The sequence below is a fragment of the Macrobrachium rosenbergii genome, chromosome 12, assembly GCF_040412425.1.
Source record: "Macrobrachium rosenbergii isolate ZJJX-2024 chromosome 12, ASM4041242v1, whole genome shotgun sequence".
NCBI classification, from domain to species: Eukaryota; Metazoa; Arthropoda; class Malacostraca; order Decapoda; family Palaemonidae; genus Macrobrachium; species Macrobrachium rosenbergii.
The window spans coordinates 30,132,838-30,156,815 of NC_089752.1; the positions used below are offsets into that span (position 1 = coordinate 30,132,838).

At 39.9% G+C, this 23,978-nt stretch overlaps 1 protein-coding gene across 20 annotated transcripts in view; it reads right to left on the reverse strand.

Moving 5' to 3' along the window:
- The window catches only part of Alg-2 (Apoptosis-linked gene-2), a 279,592-nt gene that overhangs the window by 40,975 nt on the left and 214,639 nt on the right, over window positions 1-23,978 (reverse strand). For 8 of the 20 annotated variants that reach the window (XM_067113781.1, XM_067113783.1, XM_067113779.1 and 5 more), the window contains 5 exons: window positions 22,203-22,749; window positions 19,382-19,443; window positions 11,311-11,417; window positions 9,770-9,935; window positions 1,708-1,810 (listed from right to left, as the gene is read on the reverse strand). In XM_067113781.1, the coding sequence (XP_066969882.1) occupies window positions 1,708-1,810; window positions 9,770-9,935; window positions 11,311-11,417; window positions 19,382-19,428 (423 nt within the window). In that variant the 5' untranslated portion in view covers window positions 19,429-19,443; window positions 22,203-22,749. Of the gene's footprint in view, window positions 1-1,707; window positions 1,811-9,769; window positions 9,936-11,310; window positions 11,418-17,468; window positions 17,545-19,381; window positions 19,444-21,490; window positions 21,576-21,597; window positions 22,130-22,202; window positions 22,750-23,978 lie in introns of those variants that run through there. The other 12 variants (XM_067113789.1, XM_067113797.1, XM_067113791.1 and 9 more) reach the window with 11 other exon arrangements.

The following is a 23,978-nucleotide window of genomic DNA, read 5'->3' on the forward strand; positions in this document are numbered from 1 at the left end:
TGAAACATTGTAAATGGGAAAATTCCTGAATGGATAACTATAGACGAAGGACCTGGAGAAGGGGGAGAAATGACAGGTTGATAATCTGACCTAATGAATTACTTTAGCAATCTATCTGCTTCCCTTCTTTCCCTATAATAATGAGCATAAGCAGAGTCCTTCAAAAATCCCTACTTCCTCACATCTATTCTCAAGATCACACTTCATACCACTGTCACAGTCAGTGTATATCCTAAAAAATCAACATCCAGCTAACACAGTAACCATTCCTAAAGAACCTGACATTCTTAGCCTTGATTCCAATGGTGGCATCCTAGGAAAAATAAATGTACAGTACCGCGATAGCAACAAACAGCGATGAAATACCAACAAGCACATATCCAAAATGGCGGAAAGAAGAATTCTGACAAGAGCTAAAATATTCGAAAGACACCCTGTGGAGAACAGGTGTACTAGACAGTCATCCAGGCAGCCATTCAATCTTTTGTTTGGCTGCTGACTCGCCTATCGGTGCGGAGATATAAGCTATCTTTAACAGTAGGTAAGATTCATCCCAAATAAAATTATTTGAATTAGTTAGTTATAAATGATTTGTTTAACCAGACCTCTGAACTCTTTTAGGGTTCTTCTCGGGCTGGGAAAAAAAAGGGGGGGAAAGAGTACATACAAAATTAAATGGTTAAAAAAATAAATAAATAATAAAAAAAGGGGGGAATTAAAAAAAAAATCTAGAAGGAAAAAAAAAATCTAGAAGGAAAAAAAAAATGGGGGAAGATTATATTTTACTTATCAATTTAATTTTGTTTAAGAAGAGAATGATATTATTAATTGACAAGTTATTACCTTCTGCTAGAATATCCTTTATTGATTATTTTGTAAATAAGTATTTCTTTCATGATGCCATCTGGGACAGTCAATCAAGATATGTTTGATTGTTATTGGGATGTTACATCTTTCACAAGTTATTGGGTTTGTGTGCGGAGTTGACATCAGATGACCATGTGTGAGTCTGGAGTGTCCTATTCTGAGTCTTGTTAAAATAACCTCATTGATTCTTTGCTTTTGGGTAGAAGAATGCCACTTTTTAACTTCGTTCTTAATTTGTTTTAGTTTGTTTTGAGGGGGTATATTTGTCCAATCATTTTGCCAATCCCTATAAATTAAGGGTTTAACTGATGCTAACCAGTCTGATATGGGGGCTTTCGTAGTAGTTGGGGGGATTGTACAAGCCAAGTTAGCAGCTTTATCTGCTTTCTCATTACCCTCAATGCCTACATGGGCTGGGATCCAACAAATTTGAATTTGAAGGCCATTTGTAATTAACTGATGTATTTCCCATTGGATATTTTGGACAAGGTGATTATTTGATTTAAATGATCCTATTGCTTCAACTGCACTTCTTGAGTCGCTCAATATGAGTTTTACCCTTTTAATAGAAGCCATGAAAACACTACCGCAAATACTTTTAATTAAATTTCACAAATAAGATTTGATTAGGAGAGGGAACATGCCATAGACAAGACAGCTGTCCTATGTACTGATTTAAGTAATTACAATTACCCAGGGACTCTTGACTGCACAGTGTTTACATGCTCTTTCAAACTGTTTTGGAAACATACCAAAAACTGAAAATCAGGAATGAAAAAGAAACAGCTCATATCACCACCACAAAACACTAACAAGCAAAAATTCAAAAGATTTACTTACATGAAGCACAATACAGCACTGAATGAAGTCGTCAAAGAAGATTGCCCCTTTATTACTTCTATCGAACCTTCTCATCAATACATCATAAAACTGTTCAGAAAATCTGAAAATGGCCAAATTTTACTATATATAACGCAATATTTTCTGATTCATTAGATTTTAATGTCAAAAGAAAGGTGTGCAACTTTAGAATTTTCATTAATGTAGCTGTAAACAGCAGACTGACAACTTTACTGAAAAATAACAGAAACTGGTTAAAGTACTAGCTGTGATGCAATAACACTACAGTGGACTTGCAATTGGGGATGATTTCACCTACTCTCCAGTAATCATAGGGCACAAGCATTTTTTGCAGTAAATTAAAAGAGTAAAGGGGGCAATAACCTAATTATGCATATTCAAGAAAATACCTCTAGGTGACGAGAACATAGAAGCAGACTCAAAATACGGATGATAAAAATGATATTTTCATAATAAAATAAATTTTTGAACATACTTACCTGGTAGTTATATACTCGTATTTAGCTGAAGTCCCTGACGCGCGGCAGAATTTCAAAACTCGCGGCAATCGCCGATGGGTAGTCAGGTGTACCACTAGCCCTCTGTTGGCCGACTCGGTAGAGCTTTGGACTGTCATTCGATGGGCCGGAGTTCAATTCCCGCGGCCGGCTGATGAAGAGTTAGAGGAATTTATTTCTGGTGATAGAAATTAATTTCTCGCTATAATGTGGTTCGGATTCCACAATAAGCTGTAGGTCCCGTTGCTAAGTAACCAAATGGTTCTTAGCCACGTAAAATAAGTCTAATCCTTCGGGCCAGCCCTAGGAGAGCTGTTAATCAGCTCAGTGGTCTGGTAAAACTAAGGTATACTTACTTTACTAGTGCGCCCTCTACCCAGGTACCTTGAACCACTCCAACTGTTCCTCAGATCTTCCATGCCCCTAGTCTCTAGAGGGGAGGAGGGTGGGAATTTAATCATATATAACTACCAGGTAAGTATGTTCAAAAATTTATTTTATTATGAAAATATCATTTTTAAACATCTGACTTACCTGGTAGTTATATATATAGCTGATTGACACCTTTGGTGGAGGGTCAGAGACAGCCAACATCTTTGGAATTTTGCTTAAACCATTAACAAACCAACTTAAGGTTCTTACCTGGTTTAAGGAAGCTGACTTCAATGAACTCCCCCTCATTATGTCTGCTTTCCTTAAGAGGTCCAGCGATCCACTCAGGGGGCTGAAGACCTCTAGGAGCTGCCAACCGGTGTACCAACCTCTATGTGACAGACAACCTATAATACCCTTGTTCCGGGCGCTGCCAAGGAACAAACTGATTACCTGACTAAAATCAATGATTGCGGAAGATTGCGTCCAATCTCCACAAACAACCATAACATTACAACTATTCCATGGCAAGAATCAAGGGCATCGATTTATGGGATTGCAGGGGTAGTCCCTTCTCCCACTACTGAGTTAGCTGCTATAAATGGTCCCAGTGTATAGCAGTCGTCATAAAGCGTTTGTACTTGCTTCAAGTAGTGTGAGGCAAACACTGACTTGCTTCTCCAGAAGGTAGAGTCCATGATACTTTGTAGGGACCTATTCTGTCTAAAGGCTACAGAGGTTGCAACCGCTCTGACCTCATGGGTTTTAACCTTTAGAAGCTTAAGGTCCGCTTCACTGCATTCTGAATGCGCTTCCCTTATCAACTGTCTTATGAAAAAGGATAACGCATTCTTTGACATTGGTAGAGAGGGCTTCTTAACTGAACACCAAAGCGCCTCTGACTTGCCTCGTAAACTCTTCGTCCTTTGCAGGTACGCTCTCAGAGCTCTTACCGGACAGAGGACTCTCTCTAACTCCTCACCTGCGATCTCTGTCAGATTCGTAATCTCGAAAGCCTTGGGCCATGGTTGTGAAGGACGTTCATTCTTAGCTAAAAACCCCAGTTGTAGAGAGCAGATAGCTTTGCCGTTCCTAAAACCGACGGTTTTATTGAAGGCATGTACTTCACTGACTCTTTTAGCTGTCGCCAAGCAAACCAAAAATAGAGTCTTCATTGTGAGATCTTTAAATGAAATCTCTTGCAAAGGTTCGAACCTATCGGACATGAGGAACTGTAGGACCACGTCTAAGTTCCACGCTGGTGAGTTCTGACTTTTCTCCTTGGTAGTCTCGAATGATCTGAGAAGATCTTGGAGATCCTTATTGGCAGACAAATCCAAGTTTCTGTGTCTGAAGACAGCTGCCAACATGCTCCTGTATCCCTTAATAGTCGAGGCTGAAAAGTTACGTCGCCTCTTAAGGTAAAGAAGAAAATCCGCTATCTGGGTCACAGAGGTACTGGAAGAGGAAACGGAGTTGTCCTTACACCAACCTCTAAAAATATCCCACTTGGATTGGTATACCCTGATGGTAGATGACCTTCTTGCTCTTGCGATCGCTCTAGCTGCCTCCTTCGAAAACCCTCTAGCTCTTGCGAGTTTTTCGATAGTCTGAAGGCAGTTAGCTGTAGACCTTGGAGGTTTTGGTGATACCTTTCCAAGTGGGGTTGTTTGAGTAGATCTGGTCTTAGAGGCAGACTTCTCGGCGTGTCCATCATCCATTCCCGTACCTCTGTGAACCATTCTCTTGTCAGCCAAAAGGGGACCACTAGAGTCATCCTGGTGCTCTCGTGGGACACGAACTTCTGAATGACTTTGTTTAAGATCTTGAACGGGGGAAAAGCGTAAACGTCTAGGTTGGACCAATTTAAAAGGAACGCATCTATGTGCGTTGCCTCGGGATCTGGCACAGGAGAGCAGTACGTCTCCATCCTCTTCGTTTGAGCCGTGGCGAAGAGGTCTATGCATGGACGACCCCAAATCCGCCACAATTCTCTGCAGACATCTTGGTGAAGAGTCCATTCTGTTGCCAGGACTTGACCTTTCCTGCTCAGACTGTCTGCTCTCACATTCCTTTCCCCCTGAATGAAACGTGTCAATAATGTCACATTCTTCTCTTTGGCCCAGAGAAGGAGTTGCCTCGACGTTTCGTACAGCGACCTGGAGTGGGTTCCGCCTTGCTTGTTGATGTAGGCCAATGCCGTCGTGTTGTCGGAGTTGACCTGTACGACCTTGTCTTGGACTGAGTGTTGTAACTCTTTGAGGGCTAAAAATATTGCAGTCAGCTCCTTTTGATTTATGTGGAGCTTCTCTTGCTCTCTGGTCCAGAATCCCGATACTTCCAACTTTCCCAATGTTGCTCCCCACCCCGTGTCCGACGCATCGGAGAACAACACTAGGTCTGGGTTCCTCTGTTTTAATGAAAGGCCCTCCTGAAGCTTGACTGGGTCGTTCCACCATTGAAGGCATTGTTTCATTGCCTCTGAAATGAGGATACACTCTATCTCTAGCCCCTTTTCTCTGCTCCAATACCGATTGAGGTGGAATTGGAGTGGGCGAAGGTTTAGTCTTCCTAAGGAAACAAACTGTTCTAGCGAGGAAAGGGTCCCTAGCAGGCTCATCCATTCCCTCGCCGAGCACATCCGTTTCCCCAGAAAGTCCTTTAGTTTTACTTGAGGCCTGTTCCATCCTTGATGGTGATGGAAAAACCCGAAAATCCCGAGACTGAATCCTCATCCCTAGATACAGGATCTCTTGAGATGGGGTTAGATGTGACTTCTGCCTGTTTACCAGAAGTCCTAGTTCCTCTGATAAACAGATTGTCGTTTGAAGATCCTCCAGACAGTGATTGAAGGAAGGAGCTCTGAGGAGCCAGTCGTCCAGATACAGAGAGGCCCTGATGCCTCTCGTGTGCAGCATTCCCTTGCCATTCGACATCAGTCTGGTGAATATTTGGGGCGCCGTGCTTAGGCCGAAGCAAAGAGCCCGAAACTGGAATACCTCTTCCTTGAAGATGAATCTCAGGTATTTCTTGGAGCCCGGGTGGATAGAAATGTGGAGATATGCATCCTGAAGATCCAAGGAAACCATCCAGTCGTGTTGTCTGACTGCTGCTAACACTGATTTTGTTGTTTCCATGGTAAACTTCGTCTTTTGTACAAAGACGTTGAGGGCACTCACGTCCAGTACTGGTCTCCAACCCCCCGAGCTCTTGGGAACCAGGAAAAGGCGGTTGTAAAATCCTGGCGAATCCAGATTTTGTATTTTCTCTATTGCGTTCTTCTGCAATAATAAGGAAACTTGCTGTTGAATTGCCTGTGCCTTGGACTCGTCTCTGTATCTGGGCGACAGATCTATTGGTTTGTCTGCCAACGGGGGCTTTCTTAGGAAAGGGATTTTGTATCCATCCTTGAGTAGTTGAATGGACCAAAGATCCGCTCCTCTTTTCTTCCACACCTGCCAGAAGTTGAACAGCCTGGCACCTACCGCTGCCTGAAGGGGAAGAACGTCAGGTCCTGTTTCTTCCCTGTCTAGAGCCACTTCTTGTTGTAGATCTTCTACCCGCCCTCGAGGAACCTCTACCTGAGGGCCGACCACGAAAGGGCTGAGATCCCTGAAACACAGAAGCCTCAGCCTTACTCTTTTTAGTGATGAAAGTCGTTGGTAAGACTTTCCTTGCTGTCTTCGATATGAGATCTTGTGTGGTTTTCTGAGCTAAGGATGTAGAGACCTCTTTTACCAAGTCTTGAGGGAAGAGGTGAGAGGAAAAGGGGGTAAATTAGTTCCGATTTTTGACTGGATGTGACCCCATTAGCTAGGAAAGAGCAAAGATGGGCCCTTTTCTTCAGGATTCCTGCTGAGAAAAGCGCCGCTAATTCGCTTGCACCGTCTCTGATTCCTTTATCCATACACGACATCAGATGTACAAATTCTTCGGTGTCGGTCGTGCTGAATAATCCCATCTTTCTTCCTAACACTCCCAGGGTCCAGTCCAGAAAATTAAAGACCTCGAAGGCCCTAAAAATTCCTTTGAGGAGGTGGTCCAACTCTGATGTTGACCAACAAAACTTCGTTCTCCCCATGGCCACTCGGCGAGATGAGTCAACAAGATTCGAGAAGTCTCCTTGGGAAGAGGCAGGTATTCCAAGGCCGAACGATTCTCCAGTTTGATACCAAACGCTTGATCTTGAAGCTAGTTTGGCTGGAGGAAAAGCAAAGGCCGTCTTTCCTTGTTCCTTCTTTGAAAGCATCCATTCATTCATCATTTTAAGAGCTCTCTTGGACGAGCGGGACAAAACCATCTTCATAAAAGCTGACCCCTTAGACGCCTTCCCAAGAGTAAATTCTGAAGGTGGGGAACGAGGAGCCGTCGGAATAAAGTTTTCAGGAAAACTTCCGCAAAAGTTTCATAAGTTTTTGAAGTCTGATGAAAGTTGATGGCCTTTACTATCATCTTCTTCCAAAACTTCTTCGATATGATCCACAGGAGACTGAGGGATATCATCAATCTCTTCTTCTGATTGACCAAAAACCAAAGTAGCGACGTCTTTCAAAATATCACCTTGACGCCGGCGTCCTGGTGTCCAGTCTCGTGGCGCTGGTGTCTTGGCGTCCATCTTCTTGTAGTAATAAAGTATGGCGTCCAGCCTCCTGACGCCTGGCGTCTTGGCGTCCAGATTCTTGATGCCTGGCGTCTTGGCGTCCAACTTCGTGACGCCTGGCGCCCTGGCGTTTGATTCTGACGCCTGGCGTCCCTGGCGTCCAAGCTCTTGGCGCCTGGCGTCCATCCTCTGAGCAACTCGGGCATCCTGGCGTCCAGACTTCTGACGATCGTTGTCCCGCCCAACCTTAAGGTCGCTGAGAACTGGCCGCCTGTGCGACATCTGTCAAAAAGCTTCCTCAGGCTGACGTAAAATGATTGAGGCCTCTTGAATAGGAGAAACATTCTTCCCACGTTCGCTGTCCCGCCGCACCTTGAAGTCACTTGAGAACTGGAACTGGCGCCTGTGCGACATCGGTCAAAAGTTTCTCAGGGCGACGCGTACAGCCATAGGTGGACAAAAATCTGCATCCGTCTTTTCTGCAGGCTGCAAGACTTGCATCAGGGAAGAGTGTTTCCGTTGCATGTCCTGAATTAGACTGATTTATGGAGCTACCTGCTGTTGGGGATCGACAGGGGGAGCTGCAATATCAACTACTAATTCATTTTCTTCGATGAGACGTTGGAAATGATGTTCCGGGGACGCTTCCGGTCTCATTTCGCCATCAGCGGAAGCAGACGGCCGGCCGTGCGACAACATACGTCTGCTTTTCACTGGAGAGCAATCGTCCGAACTAAGAGGGGAACGCTCTAGACTGCTCCAGTGACTACATCCCGGAGTAGGAAGCGTCAAATCCCGATGCCGCTCCACCGAAGGAAGTTTCCTTTTGAGGGGTCTCAATACGGATGTATGACGCCAGCCCCGTCTAGTAACAGCGTCTTCCGATGAGGACAAAAACACTTTAACCTCGCCTTTCCTATGGCGAGGGTGAGCGTCCTGGGAAGCGTCAACAGGTACGCTCGAGGGGACGACTGCTCGGTAGCTAAAGCCTCTCGCCTCCCTTCGTCTGTCGACATTCCTTCTCACAGGGGTTGGTGAGCTTGGAAGAGGTCTAGGACTAGGAGCACGACAGGACCGAGCAATCGCACCCTCCGCAACACTTGCACTTTTATTTTTCTCATTAACACTTGAATGTTTCAGATCTCTCACATTCGACCATAAATCCTCTCTGTCTCTTGCGAGGGATTCTACCTTTTGTCCAAGGGTTTGAATGGCCGTCATCATGTCCTTCAAGGTTGGTTCCTTATCAGTATCAGTGGGGGGTTCTGGGACTACCACTACTGGAGAATGAATAATAGGATTGATATGAGGAGAATCTTCAGTTCCCTGACTATCTCTAGAAGAGCGAGATTTACTACTCCCGGCTCTTCTGATCCTATCCCTTTCAAGCTTAGAAACATATCGGTAGTAATCCATCCACTCTTTCTCTGATAAACCAAAACATTCATCACATCTGTCCTTTAACTCGCAATTTTTACCTCTGCAATTTACACAAATAGAGTGGGGATCCAACGCGGCTTTAGCAAGCCGGGTTTTACACCCCCTCACACACATTCTCACACTCGAAGCAGAGTCAGACATCTTGGAAAGAGAAAAAATCGTAAGAAAAATCCAAAGCGAGCAAAGGTCAAAATCAACAATATCTAACAAATCCAGAAAATCCAAAGCAAATCCAAAAAACAAGCGAAAGCCAAAGCCAAAGTGTACTTCACCAAAACTCTGTGAAAAAAAACACGGGCCAAACGAGCAAAATTCTTAACGATGCAACCGGTATGGCGGCAGGGAAGATCTGTGGAACAGTTGGAATGGTTCAAGGTACCTGTGTAGAGGGCGCATTAGTGGTACACCTGACTACCCATCGGCGATTGCCGCGAGTTTTGAAATTCTGCCGCGCGTCAGGGACTTAAGCTATATATGTAACTACCAGGTAAGTCAGATGTTTAAAATCAGGAAACTAAGGATGGTAAAATTTATGATAACAAAAACAAACATTTTACATAAAAACAGAGTAAATATACAGTACATCAGAAAACAAAAATGTATTTGTAGCATTAATGATGATCAACCCTGATCAGGTTAGGCTTGAAGAAACTTGTTTTGCAAGGCTATACAGTGCTGTTAAATATTCAGGGATGGAAAATAATAAAAGTTTTAAATTGACATTTAAAAAATATAAGCACCTTACAGATAAAGACTAACATACTACAATACTGTAAAATCCATTATACTGTACAGTATTTTAAAAAACCAACCATAGCTTTTGTTATACAGGGAACCATCATGATCATTCCCTTCATCCAAATTGTGCTTCTGTTTGTTAAGCACTAGAGTTCTGTGTCATAATCATAACTGCTGTAATATCAGTTTAAGGTATAAATCATTTGAGTAATAAGGCACTCAAGGTAATTCACATGTATGCAGATGGAAAAATGGAGCACTGATCGAACGGTTTCCCCATGTTTAGGACATCTTACAGCAAATCCTTCTTCAGGACTGATATGAAGATTTCTATAGGAAATTTAAAAAATTAAGAAAACAGGGGGAAAGGAAAGAGACATAAAAAAAATCATACCTGTAGCCAAATGTCGTGATAGCAGTCTTCAACTCGCCCTTGTTAATGCTACCGGAGTTGTCTCTATCAAATGAGCGGAAGCACTGTTGCCAATCAGTGACATATTTCCACAGATAGCCAAATTCATCAAAGCTTATGGTTCCTGAACCTTTCTTGTCAAACATACCTGAAACATATGGTCAATATTTACTGTAGCAGATGCATGATGTAATTAGAAATACACAAAATCTTCACATAAGTATGAAGTGATTTAACAAACTCACAAGAAATTGAAAAATTTCCAGAACTCACAAAGGTTTACAGGAATCTCAGTTCTCAAGTAAAAAAGAAAAAATAAACAGCAAAACTAGAAAAAAAGAGACAGAATTATTAAAAAGTACATTTATAAAGTAATGTAGTATTTAATATTTTCAGACATCAAGAGAGCTGTATCCAATAAATATCAGCAAACCACTAGGCTACATGTGATTACATCCTAAATACAGGCGGTCCCCGGTTTACGACGGGGGTTCCGTTCTTGCGCCGCGTCGTAACCCGAAAATCGTCGTAAGCCGGAAAATCGTCGAAAATCGTCAAAAATCATAAGAAAACCTTATTTTTAATGCTCTGGGTGCATTGAAAACGATGTAAACTGCATTATTATTGAGTTTTACATCAAAAAAACCTTCAAATTATGATTATTCTGCCGTTTTGGGGCCATATTTCTTCCGGCCGGATCGGTGTACGACGCGTCGTAACCCCGAACATGCGTCGAAGCCGGGAAATAATTTCTGATGAATATATTTGAAAAGCGCCAGAACCTCGAACGTCAGAAGTCGGAACCGTCAGAAACCGGGACTGCCTGTACTTGTAAGTCATCTCATACACTGTTCATTATCATTATATACAGCAGTACAGTACTCTAATTAGACCAATGAGTACCATTTTCACTTTAATAATGCTCGCTGTAAGGCTTCATTTCAAGTCAAGGTAAAAACTGGAGAAGGAAATATTAAAGAAATTGGACATTTAGGCAAGAAATAAAAAAAAATTAGGAAAATAAAGGCAGACATAATGCATACTGGGGCTAAAGGAATTCTGTAAAGTAACTTAAGTACTGTCTACAGTGTGCAACTGCTGCAGTAACTCCCTCAAAAGGTAATAATACTGTACAGTTCACTGTACTTTTCAATGTACTTAATACTGTAGTGTTCTCACATTAACTAAATAAACTGTAGTTACGATTTTTAATACTGCATAAACATATGTATATATATATTTTGTCAAGTTATTATATTTTACATAATTTTAATAGTGAAATACGGTTTTTTTAAGATGACTCTCTTGAAGTATCCGCATGTTAAAGGAACAGCAAACAGGGATACAAGATACTTTGCAATGGAGTCTCAATTCTGAATGTGAAGATAGAACAACAATTTGGCAATGACCAGTGCCATTTTTAGCCAAAATGCCAACTTTTAATGGCAAACACTTTAGTAGGAGATAAATAAATATTAAAAAAGTTAAAGAGGATCAACCATAACCTAAAGTGTATTACATACCAATCATAAGTCTGACAGTTTCAGGGTTGAAGGGAGTCCAGTTTCCATTTGATAAAGCTGACTGCAATTCTCGAGCATCAATGAAACCACTACGATCTTTGTCAACTCTAGAAAAATACGCCAATAGATTAAACCTTTCTGCTTCTGTATACAATGTATTGACAGGTTATAACACAAATAAAACAACTGCTGTCTTGTTTGTACATAGACAATAAGAGTAAAACAAAACCAGAGAAATAACAAGAACTGTACTGTAATTAATACAAAATTAAAACATTTTTAGGAAAGAAATTCATGTCACTAGCAATGGTCTCAACAGATATAATGAAAAGTTGGGCAAGCCCCATTAACCATTTTATTTTGCACTGTATATGTAAAATTAAGCACATTGGGCATAAATGATTACAAACAGACAAAACAAACCTGAGAGCATTCAGAGTAAGCATACCTCCACCAATGATAAAGGAATCTATGGTTATCATTGGAATCTGTGGTCTGGATTTACATGAAATCTTAAAGGATGTCATACATACAGTTCAGTACTTATTTAAAAAAATTATATATATATACATATATCATGGTCCTCATCCTAATCAATCTTCAATTCCTAAAACTCTTGCTTGATTCACAGCCAACCCCTCCATGAAAATTTACTATAATCCCTCAACAGCTTTCTGAAAGGCAATGACAGCCAAGTAGACGAGTTTGCATACTTCACCCTTGCCCGATGTTGTTAGGGAGGGTCTACTTAAGTTTATCCCAATGTCAAAACATTCAGATGATAAAGCAAGCAAACAAAAAATTTAATACACATTTTCAAGAGGTATTATGTAATCAGCCTACTTTACATAGATGCACAGCTTAACTATTAGGCACTTAAACCTGGTAGTACTTGTACTTAATGGCAAGAAAAATACTCGTGTGGAATACCATCTGTTAATTCTGGCATGACCAAGTGACCAAAAAGATATAGCTGAACACGTGACTGGAAGATAGAAAAGATAGAAAACAATTGCAGATCTTACAGACTTGGACAGTCATGCCACTTTTAACAAAGCAAAGGTTGTTGGTATATTTGGATAATAATGTCCATGCCAGTGTTCATATGTGACAATGTAATTTTAATCCTATCAATGATATTTCACACCTATATATTATGTGATACAATAGACAGTATCATTACATGGTGAAAACCACACTGCAGACTACACAAGCTTTGCAATCATGCACGAGTCCAGTTGTCAGCCTAACCTACAATTCTTTTTCTCTCTCTCTCTAAATATAATTGATACTATTGTCTAAAGCCTATAAATTATATTTTACACAAATAAAAATAAAGTAAAATACATAATAGTACATAGTACGGTATCTATGAGTATACATTTTGTAATGCAGACATACTACTTGGTTGAAGTTACCACAGTGGCTGGAAGGAAAATCATAACAGCACCTATACAAGGGTGAGCTTAGCTATACTGAACAAACACTCTGACATTAAATTTAATCATTATACACTTTGATTCTTCTTATTCCATAACACTAATGAGCATAGTAACAATAATTTTCACACAACACTAGCCAACCCAATCACTATTATCATCAACATCCTACGTTTTCCCAATTGCTCTCTCATAATCACTCTATTTTCAGTGGAATAGTTGATGCAGTCGTATAACCAAGAAAAGTGTAAAACTGGTATTTTCATAATAAAATTAAGTTTCATATATACTTACCAAGTAATTACATAGTTATACTTTCCACTCGCGTGGCAGTTAAAAATTTGAAGTTTGAGGTAGCGATTCGTTTATTTATAGTGTAGGTAACTACCCCACCCTCTATCGGGGAGCAATAGGTACAACGTAACAGTGATCGTCGCTACTTTTGTGCTTAATGTCCATCAGAGGGAGGGCTCTGATCTTGTAATTACTTGGTAAGTGTATATGAAACTTAATTTATTATGAAAATACCATTTATGTAAATTACCAAGTAATTACATAGCTGAATCCCACATTGATATGTGGTGGGATGAATGGACATATTCTGTTCCAAAAACAATAAGAGGATGAATTTGCAACATGCAAATCTGTTAGCACTGATAAAATGTTTATTGTAACCTTACCTGGTAAGAGAGCCACTGTAGATGATTAGTGCCTTGGTCTGTGCTCATCTTGACCTGTAGCAATTTAACAGAATGGCCGTGATAAGTCCCTACTTTTGAGAGGGGGCCCTTAGACTGAAGGAGACTTCCAAACACCCATATAGCAAAACAGGAAAACTGCCCTTGCACTGGGCGCAGTACCAAAATACAATAGATTAATAAAAAATAGTTACCAACACCAACAACAATAAGATTAAAACCATCATACCACTACCACAAACTGGTGGGCACTCCAAGTTTAAGTACCCCCAGGCTCCCAAAAAAAACTTGACACCCAAGATTTCAAGGCACAGCAAGTTACGGATAGGAAGGGTTGCTTCCTATGCTTCCTCCCCCAATACTGAACCAGCCACCAATAACGGACCCAAGGTACTGCAATTTTCATACGTCGTTTCAATTTCTTTAAGATAGTGTGAGGCAAAAACGGAATTGCATTTCCAGTATGTCGACTGGAGGATAGTTGAGAGTGACATACTATGCCGAAAGGCATACGAAGTGGCAACAGCTCTAATATCTGCACTTTCGCCTTAAAGGAAGGTAGGACATCATCTTCTACTTGAGAGTGTGCCTTGATGATCAGACTTCTAAGAAAAAGTGACAAAGCATTCTTAGACAACGATTTTGAAGGGTTCTTGACGGAGGTTACTGGCAGGGCCTCTGATTCTCTTTGTCCTGTCTAAATAATACCTCTGCGCCCTCACTAGGCAAAGGACCCTTTCCCCCTCCTCTGGTCCTATAATGTCCATAAGGTTTTTAATAGAGAACGAGCATGGCCAGGGATTAGATGGGGACTCGTTCTTAGCGGGGAAGCCAAGTACGAAGGTGCATACAGCATCTCCCTTCGAAAAACTGATGGTCTTGTCTATAGCCTGCAACTCGTTTACTATTTTGGCAGAAAGACCTGCAACTTCGAAGGAGCCATCCCTCATTGCCATATCTGCACAGGATAAAATGCCCAGCCAATCCACAGCCAAGTCATGCTCTAAAACGTTGTGATCTTCTATTTTCCTGGTGAGAGCTCCTATCAACCAATCCAAAAAGTTGACGACTTCCAGTACTTTAAACAAGTGCTTCACAAGGTGATCAAACTCCGCAGAAGCAAAGAAAACTTTAACCGAAGAAAAAGCCGACCAACAAGCTGAGTCTATCAAACCTGAGAAGTCACCCTGGGAAGAGGCAGCACCTCCCAAGGAAGGAGCTTCTCCGGTTGAAAAAGAGAGATATCTCCTGGCCATCAATCTAGCAGGAGGAAAGGCAAAAGCTGCCTTCTCTTGTTCCCTCTTAACAGACAACCAATCACGTAAAATAAGTCTAATCCTTCGGGCCAGCCCTTAGAGAGCTGTTAATCAGCTCAGTGGTCTAGTAAAACTAAGGTATACTTAACCTTTTCTACCTCTCTAAGTGCCTTTCTTACAGACGAAACGAGAACCATCTCAGGTACACGCGAACTAGGGCCTGCTGGGTTTCTCATAAGGAACGTGTAAGCGGGCAGCACTAGAGCAGCTGGTTGAAAGTGAGAGGGGAAGGTTGCCAAAAAACATCTCATCCGGGAAGCATAAGCCGATGGAGGAGGGTCTGGTACTACTACTTCCTCCTGTGAAGAAACAGGAGATAAAGTAAGGCCTCCAGAAGGCTTATGTGAAGGGGAAGCCTTCTGCAGAAGACCCAAAACATCTTCCAACTGCTGCTTGATATGCGCAAAAGATGGATCTTCAGGTACGTGAGCAGGAGATGGTGACGTAGGTGTGCGTTCAGTTGAAGTCAGGTGGACAGTTGGCGTCGAGTGCTTTGTGGGAAACGAGTTGGTTCGAGGCAGGCTCTCAGGGAAGCGAGGCGGGCTCTCTGGAGTCCGAGACTGGCGCTCGACGACTGGGAGGTGGTCTGGCAAACACTCTGAATGCTCATATGGGCGCCTGGATGAAGAAGAGTGCTTATGAGCCTAGTGATGAAGTTCAGCATGTGAACACTCGGAAAAAGGGCAAACGGGGTTGCGCCATATACTGCAACCCGGTTGCGGACTAGCAGAATGGTCTTTAGCATGCTTCGGAGAAAAGGGAGAAGCGTCTCTATCATGATGTCCCTTTAAGGAACAATATTCACCAGGGAAGCGCCAAAAACACCTCTTATTAGCACTAGAGTCACTATCGGAGTCAGACGATAACTGGCGGGCGCTCACTGTGACGCCTTTCAAATGGCTATCAGAATTACAAAGCACTGAGTCTGATGAGGGGGGTTACTGCCTGTGGGCAAACCCTGCTAACCTCTTTTGGACCTCTGGTATGTCTGCTCCCAGATTCAGGGGAGTGTGACAGTGACTTCTGCCTGGGAGCGTCAGTGGGACGGACAGCCACCTCCTCCACTGGCACTGACACTTGTTTAATACTCTGCACTTTGTCCATAAGGACTTTAAGCGAATCACCCAACTTAGATGCAGTATTAACTACGAGATTGAATTTACAATCAAACTGACTCTCGAGGTTGGTTATGGCACTGGGATCAGAGGCTTGGGAGCCAGAAATAGGAGCTGATGGAGAATTATTAGGAGGACTAAGGATGGGGGATAAAGCAAGGGCCAGAGAAAAAGGAATGTTACGATCAATGAGTTGAATGTTAGTGACAGGCTCTACACTCTAGCTCTACTCTCTACACTCTCAGCTCACTTTCGGCTCTAACAGCTGCTTTCTTTTTCCTATCTGTATCTAACTTATCCAAATAAGACCTGAGAACCTTCCATTTCTTCTCAATCCCATCTAACACATTCATCACAAGTGAGGTCTATTGAACACTCGTCCTCTACATTTTGCTCAAAATAATGGGTACTTCACCAAAACCTCTGGAAAAAACGAAGAAAAATCCTCAAATTCAACCACCAAACCTTTCACTGCTGACGGTAAAGCCCGCAGAAAAGTAGTGACGATCGCAGTTACATTATACCTATAGTATACCTTAGTTTAACCAGACCACTGAGCTGATTAACAGCTCTCCTAGGGCTGGTCCGAAGGATTAGACTTATTTTACGTGGCTAAGAACCGATTGGTTACCTAGCAACGGGACCTACAGCTTATTGTGGAATCCAAACCAGGGCATGGTAGTTACCTACACTATAAATAAACGAATCGTTAACCACGAACTTCAAATTTTTAACTGCCGTGCAATTGGAAAGTATAGCTATGTAATTACTTACTAAATTACACATATGAAATAAACATTTTAAAAGGAAATTTTTAGAATCATCTTAGACATCCAGTTGCCTTACAAACCAAAAGACCTAGTTTCGGTATGAATTACTATCCAAAGTCATCATAAATATGTCAACCATGTGTCCTGAGATTCAGTAGTTTTCTGTGGTATATACATATTAGGGCTTTGCCCTATTACAGTGTTTGTACAAGAAATTCTTTTGGTAATCCATGTCCAAACTGCCAGCTACACACATACAACTGTACTTAGCACAATAGTCACTCAGTTGCCAATATTCTTCTAAATTGAAATCAACTTAATTTCAAGCAATGGCGCTGACCAAATGATCACAACTCTATTGGTTTTCCTTCATTTTTATATACATGCCATGAGGTAGGGAGCTGTATGTGACAACACAGACGTGCACAACTGGCACTTGGCTGGTGCAAATTGTTTCTGAACTGACTATAATAAAAAATGCTAAATAACACTTTTAACCCTATAAAAAATTAATGTTGTACACTAAAAACAAAAGAACACTTATTCTATTGCTAAGGTATATAATATAAATTCAGAGAAAAAGAAATTGGACCAAAAACTTCCCCTCTGACATTTCATAGCACTTTGCCCTGACTTTACAAAAGCCCACATCCTACCACATTCACTTGTCCAAGCCATAAAACACTGAATCTTCCTCACAATAATCATCACAACATTAAACATCCCCAAATAAGCAGCACACCAGTGTCCTCTGATGCTTACAACACAAAAACAAATCTGTACACAAAATTTAAGTAATTTACTGACTTGGTGTATCTACCTCCTAATTTTCAGTGACTGATATTTCACCCAGCAGTTTGGCATTTATTTGGATTCTTGCTCTTTATGCACCACATCTGGAGAATATGTGATGGCAACAATGTAGATGGCAATTATCAAATGTTTCAATATGCTTATACTGAGAAATTCAATACTGTATATCCATGTCACAAAACGTACTTATACATACTTCTTGTACTGTACAAAATGTTTTTGTTGTCTTTAAAGATGTGTACCTCAATCCTATCTCAACATGCTGAAAAGTGTGCTCTTTATGCAAATTTTAACTCTTGCATATCCCACACCAAAATGATTAAGCAAATCCCCAGCCTTTCTTTAGAATAAGGATACTGTAATTTACTGTTACCAAGTGTAAATTTCATCTTAATTTTACCTTCAATTTTGCATTACCTCTCCTTTTCACTTGCTGTATTAGTGTTCTGTTTAGTGAAAGATCATTAGTCAAGTAAGGAAATATTAAGTTTTTCCCTAAGATTGATAGCACTTATGAATGATAATACGTTTCTGGAGGCCTTAATTGTTCTGCAAGGGAGATTGCAAAATAAAGTCTTATACAACTGGTAAAGTTTGTACAGCCCGGATTAGCCAAGTCATCCAGAATGCCTGCTTTCTCGAGCTGGTGAAGTCGACTTGGCAAGAGGAGGAATCAAATTCTACCATGGGATAAACTATAAAAAACTGGAATTGATCTGCATTGTTTTACAAATGTTTTAATGAAGTACTCTACTTGTACATATGTATGAATCTACAAATGACTAACAATCTCATGGCAAATGCTTAATTCAGATTTTGCTATTTTTTTCCTTTGTCAACAATGTTAGCTGGAGAACAATTTATTGGATATTGAGGACCTGAATGACTATATATTTCATATGAACATTTTTACTGTGCAGCTATCCCAACTCAAAGTTTCTTTCCCTAAACAACTGTTGCATGAGGGAGCAACCTTTTGGAAATATCAAGACACCCATCACAGTACTACAGTATTCTCAATAATAGCATGTTTCTCAACTACAAGTCTTGCACGAAGTTTCAACTTTTAGCAAGAACACCATTTATAGTAATAACTATATAGTATTTATAGTTTTAGCAATCATACCACTGTAAAAATAACTGTAAAATACCTTATACTTCAACAAAAAGGGACAATTGTTTAAAAACAAAAGTATTACAGAATATTTATCACTTAAAGGGCTTGGTATTAAATAATGTTCACCATGGCCCCTCTGACAGACTGGGATGAATATTTATTTAACAGGTAAAGACAAAATTTCAAGAAAACCAAGAAATTTGCTTTGGCAGTAAATCTCCATGTAAATTTTCTCAGTTTTTATTCTATGAGGTTAAACAATGTCATTATCTGAAGGAGGATCCTTTACTCTTACACTTTCCACATGGTCTACTTTTCTACAGTACATATTTTGTCTTTTTTTTTTTTGTAAAATCCCTTATGAAGACATTCTCTGCATTGCAAATATGACTAAGGAATATTCTACAGTTTGGGAAAGGAACAGTAATTACAAATGCAAACAAAAAACTTGCTACAGTACACTATAAAAAAAAAAAATTAAGAAAACAGCAATATTCAGTTATGCAAAATATATTGTATTTACTGGGAATTGAAAATCTCTATGAATCTCACATACGAAGAAAACTCTCAAAATAATTATAAAATATAAAAATTATCTGAAGAAGGCGGGGGACACACTTTATAAAAGAAAATGTGTCATAATTTTTGGAAGACCTATTAAGAAAGTACATTGTAAGAAACAGATTAACTTAGAATCTTCACAAAGAGCAACAAAATTACTACTTGACAACTGTTATTTCTTAACACCATAAAAATCAAAGGCTTTGTGAGACACTCATTCATTTTTAAATGCAAATACTCACTGGCTAAAAACATTCTGCAGATAAGCTCTATCAGGCATACCAGCCATCTTGATTCTGTCAGTCTGAAAGAAAGAGTTTATAATTCTATAGCTTAGTCTTAAAAAATACACTGGATAAATAGCAATGCACTGACAATCCCAACTTAAAACACAACTGGCTTGTTAATAAGTCCTCAGTACACTAATGCTTCTTTGTGAATATATAACACAAATATGCTGTTTAATAATGATGTATGGGTACACTGCAAAAACAGAACTTTTATTGCAAACAAAAATAAAATCCTGAAAAACCATTTTAAAATCTCATAAGATGGTATACTTGGGTAAAGCCCACTTCATTAGAAAATGTATTGACCTCCTACTGAAGCATTTTGAAATTTATAGAGGGTTTGTGAAGTAATATATCTACCATATATATAAACAATAAACTTATTATCATATAAACTTATTATCATAAGTACAAGTAAAAGCTTGTGATAGTGAAAACAGTTCAGGAACGGTACTCAAAATGAGTTAAATTAGTTAAAATGTGGTTTAACTATATGAAATATCAGAGGAAATATTATCAAATATAGTTACACAAGTAATATCATAATGTAAACAAAACATGAACTATTGCCAGCATAACTATCTTTAAAAGACTGACTTGTCTGACAGTGTGATCTGACATTTCTTGTAGTGGAACCAAATTTTAACTAGTTTATACATTTTAACTGCCTTCTCTTGAATTGTTTTAACTACAGCAATCTTTTTCATTGGCACTTTGGAAACATCTTACTAAGAAAACGCTGTCTTCTAGGCCTAGTGGAGTAAAAAATGGCCAGAATAAACTAAACTAAGCAGATTTGTGCAAGGAATAGTGGCCAAGAGCATGCTTTTCACCTGATTCGTTCACTCCACTCAAAAGTTGATTACTTCTGCAATCACTTTCAGAGTTGACCACTGTCCCCTGCAAAGACTGGTAGCACTCTCACTATGAGAGCAATATGCAAGCAAAAGGCTTCCTAACCCTCTTAATGAGGACTGCTTCCAGGCGTTCTTACTGTACTTCCTTTAATTCAAAGATGGGGAAGGTGAAGACAAAGGTGAGGGGAAAGAGGGAAAGGAGGAGGAGACGAAGAAGGCCTCTCATCAACAGGGATCTCTCCAACCTCCCTAAAGCCTATCAAATATAAAGTCGAGGCAGGCATCCTTGCAGGAACGGAGAGTGGCGTCAGCATTTGCCAAAGCAGCAACAATAAAGGTGGTCTCAGATGGAAAAACCATTCCAAAAGAAGAATTACTGGTAAATGTAGAGATGACTGTGTGAAGATTGTTTATTGATATAATTTCTTGGCTATACAATATGGAAAAAGGTATATATAATGCAGTACAGGCAAGATAATTTTAGAAATTTAAAGTAAAATGTGAAATTTACTGGTTAGTTGACAGATTACCTCACCCCCACATCTAACAATGTTGCTATGGAACTGTGGCATATAATTGTAAGAAGTAATGTTGTATCATTTTCATTTTGTTGTAACTTGGATAGGCTATATCTGTGCACTATCACTGCCATGAATTTGATAAAGCTCTATGTCAAGCCTATCAAGACAACGCTGCCCAGTAATGACTCAGCATTTTACATTAGCATGTATCCCTGTAATTTACTATATAACTTATGGCATTAATCAGTAACCTGGCACCATAGATCATCTGACACATTAGGGGTTAGTTTAAGCGAGTATTTCCTATTTCCTATAAAGATGAATGTCAAACTTGTCGAAATCCATGAGGAAGTATTGGAAAAATTAAATGTCAATGGAGAACTGGAATACTTCCAATATTTTCATGTAGGATTTATGGCCCTTTGGGTCCAGTTAGGTAGCCAAACCAAGTTGGGCATGGAATTCGAAGTTAGGTTAGGTTAGGCTATATCTGTTGAAATGCTAGTCCACAGTAGGCATACTTTCCATATTAAAATCAGAGGCTGTGGATACTAGCCTAGATACCAGCACTAAACCAAATCAAATTCGTTAAAATCACAGGAAAACACACATACAACGGCGTATTTCAACACTCCTAATGTTATTATTATATATCCAAAACAATCTGGCCCACCGTAGCCTACATTATGACATCCTTCGCTTCGACACGTTTACCACGGTAGCCTAGGCTATGTCCCATCTACAATTGAGCCGATGGTGGCTGGGATAAGACTAAGCTAGCGCAATTTACCTAACGGTAAATTCTTGTGACATTATGGGCTACAGGCCTAAGCATACTTAGATCTACTATCAACTGAGTACTGTAGTCTAACAGTGGCGTTGCCTCACTTACGATCACAGCACTAAACTGTTGTTTACGTCAACAGAGGGGAGGACCACCAGATAGTCGGTTAGATTCTCTGCAATTTTATCAAAACGCTGCTTTGTTGTCTAGAGCTCTCCTAATGCCGGCTGAAGTTTCAGAACTTTCGACCAAACTAAGCTGCAGTCAAGGGGCGTGACAGTTTTGGCTAGTGTTTCTAGAAGTATAGTCTGAATACTTTAGGAAAATAAGCACACCGCAGCCACCACCAACCTCTCTCTATCGGTCTAATCCAATGGCCTACTTATGGAATATTATAAGTAAAAGTTAAAGTGAACAATATTTCATTTCTAGAATTAAAATTCAACAGGGATTTAGTTTCAAGGGAACATGATGAAATCGTTATTTAATTTGTGGTTAGGAGAGGGTGGAGTTTTCTTATCGGGGTTACGTTCTGTGTAACTATCGTGAACGATATGAAATTAAAATAACAAATACAAAATTTTATTAACAAAAATAAATATGTTACTTACAAATAAGCACTTATTCACGTACGGAAATTCAACACAAGATTTTTCACAAAGCTCCACCTACGTAGTCCTCACTGAGTGGAAAGGGCTTCTGACAGACGTGTGTTTGTCTGCACTCTGCAGAGATACGTCACAGATACCTTGCGTGATGACGTCATTAATGTCACGAGAGGCTGAGTAACGTTTGCAACAATGACGTCATATTCTTAAAACTATATAATGACGTCAAGGGTTCCTTGTTTACTACTATAAGACCCTTTGTAATACTGCATATGGCCTTGATCATTGTTCACAGCAGGAAGCATCAGGTTCTTTTGTTTCCAGGTTGTGACGAGCTTTGTTTCTTCATTTTCTTTTCCTTCTCACCGAATATCTAGTCGGGGTCGCTGTTTTTAATAACTTTTTCATTTGTTTCACTCATGTGTCTTCGATTTTTCTCCTTTTCATTATTTTCATCTCTTATAATTAATGTGCTTTGTAAAAAGCCAAGAAGGCCATTAACTTAATGAGCCAGCTTCCACAAAATATACTGCCCTGTCCAGGGAAAACACTGAAAGAGATGATAGAAATAATTAAATTTACATAACAACCAAAAGTTTATAAATATCAAGAAAATCAGGTAGGACAGCAAGGGTAAAATTACTGCTCATCTTAAATGAAGGTCAACATCTAAGACAGAACGGGGATGAATGAGTATGTACTATTCCACAATATAAATGATAATTTTCGTTAACTTTGAACTTTTCACAAATTAGCATAGAAAACAAACAGTTCTCCACAGAAATGTACATATACATGATGCGAGATGTATGATGATAATTTTCTACTAACATCATGGGATTTGAGCGATAAAATCGAGAGACAATATCAAACCAACTAAATCTGTATAGAACATCAACCCAAAGCTGAATTGAGAGAGAGAGAGAGAGAGAGAGAGAGAGAGAGAGAGAGAGAGAGAGAGAGAGAGAGAGAGAGAGAGAGAGAGAGAGAGAGAGAATCGAACACATATCGCTCTATAAGTTCAACTACGAGACCTATCTGTAATGTATTAACTCAAAACGGAAACTGCATGAAGACAGCTCAACAGAGAGGCCATGAGTCGTCTATAAGTCTATCAAGGTATAAAAAAAAACAAACGTAGTAAATCTCCTTTACTTAGTGGTAGCGAATAAGCGACCCTGAGATTTGAGTCAAGACCTTGAGGATGGAAATACCCGGCCATCATTTTAACTTGTCTTGGATTTTAATTCATCGCCGAATAATGCGTAGCACATTGCCTTTCTGAATACAAAGTCTGTTGTCATCTGCCAAATTTTAAGAATGCATAAAGACGTGTCTTTATTCGTTTGCACGTGCTTCTAAGCATGTTACTTTATGTAATTCAATTACGTGTTATAAACATGCGACTAAGGCTTTGAAACTTGGTATTGGCAGATAACCTTATCTATTACTGATACGAGGTAGTAATGAGCATAGATGACGAATGGTGTTTGGTTGCTTGTTGGACACTTACCAAAAAAGAAATCTATGAAGTATCTATTCAAAAATAGTTATGCAACAAAAAAAAAAAGAGACATTCAACTAACCCGTAAACTGTTACAAACAAATGGGGGCATGATTAATGGACCAATGCTGGCTGAAAGAGAACAATGATTAACAACAGCTAAAAGGGTAAAATGAAAGCGAAATTCAACAGATAACAATCAGAAGGTGAACATAGGCCTGAGGGAATATACGAAAATAGTATGAAAATAGCAAAAAGGATAAATCACAGGTAAT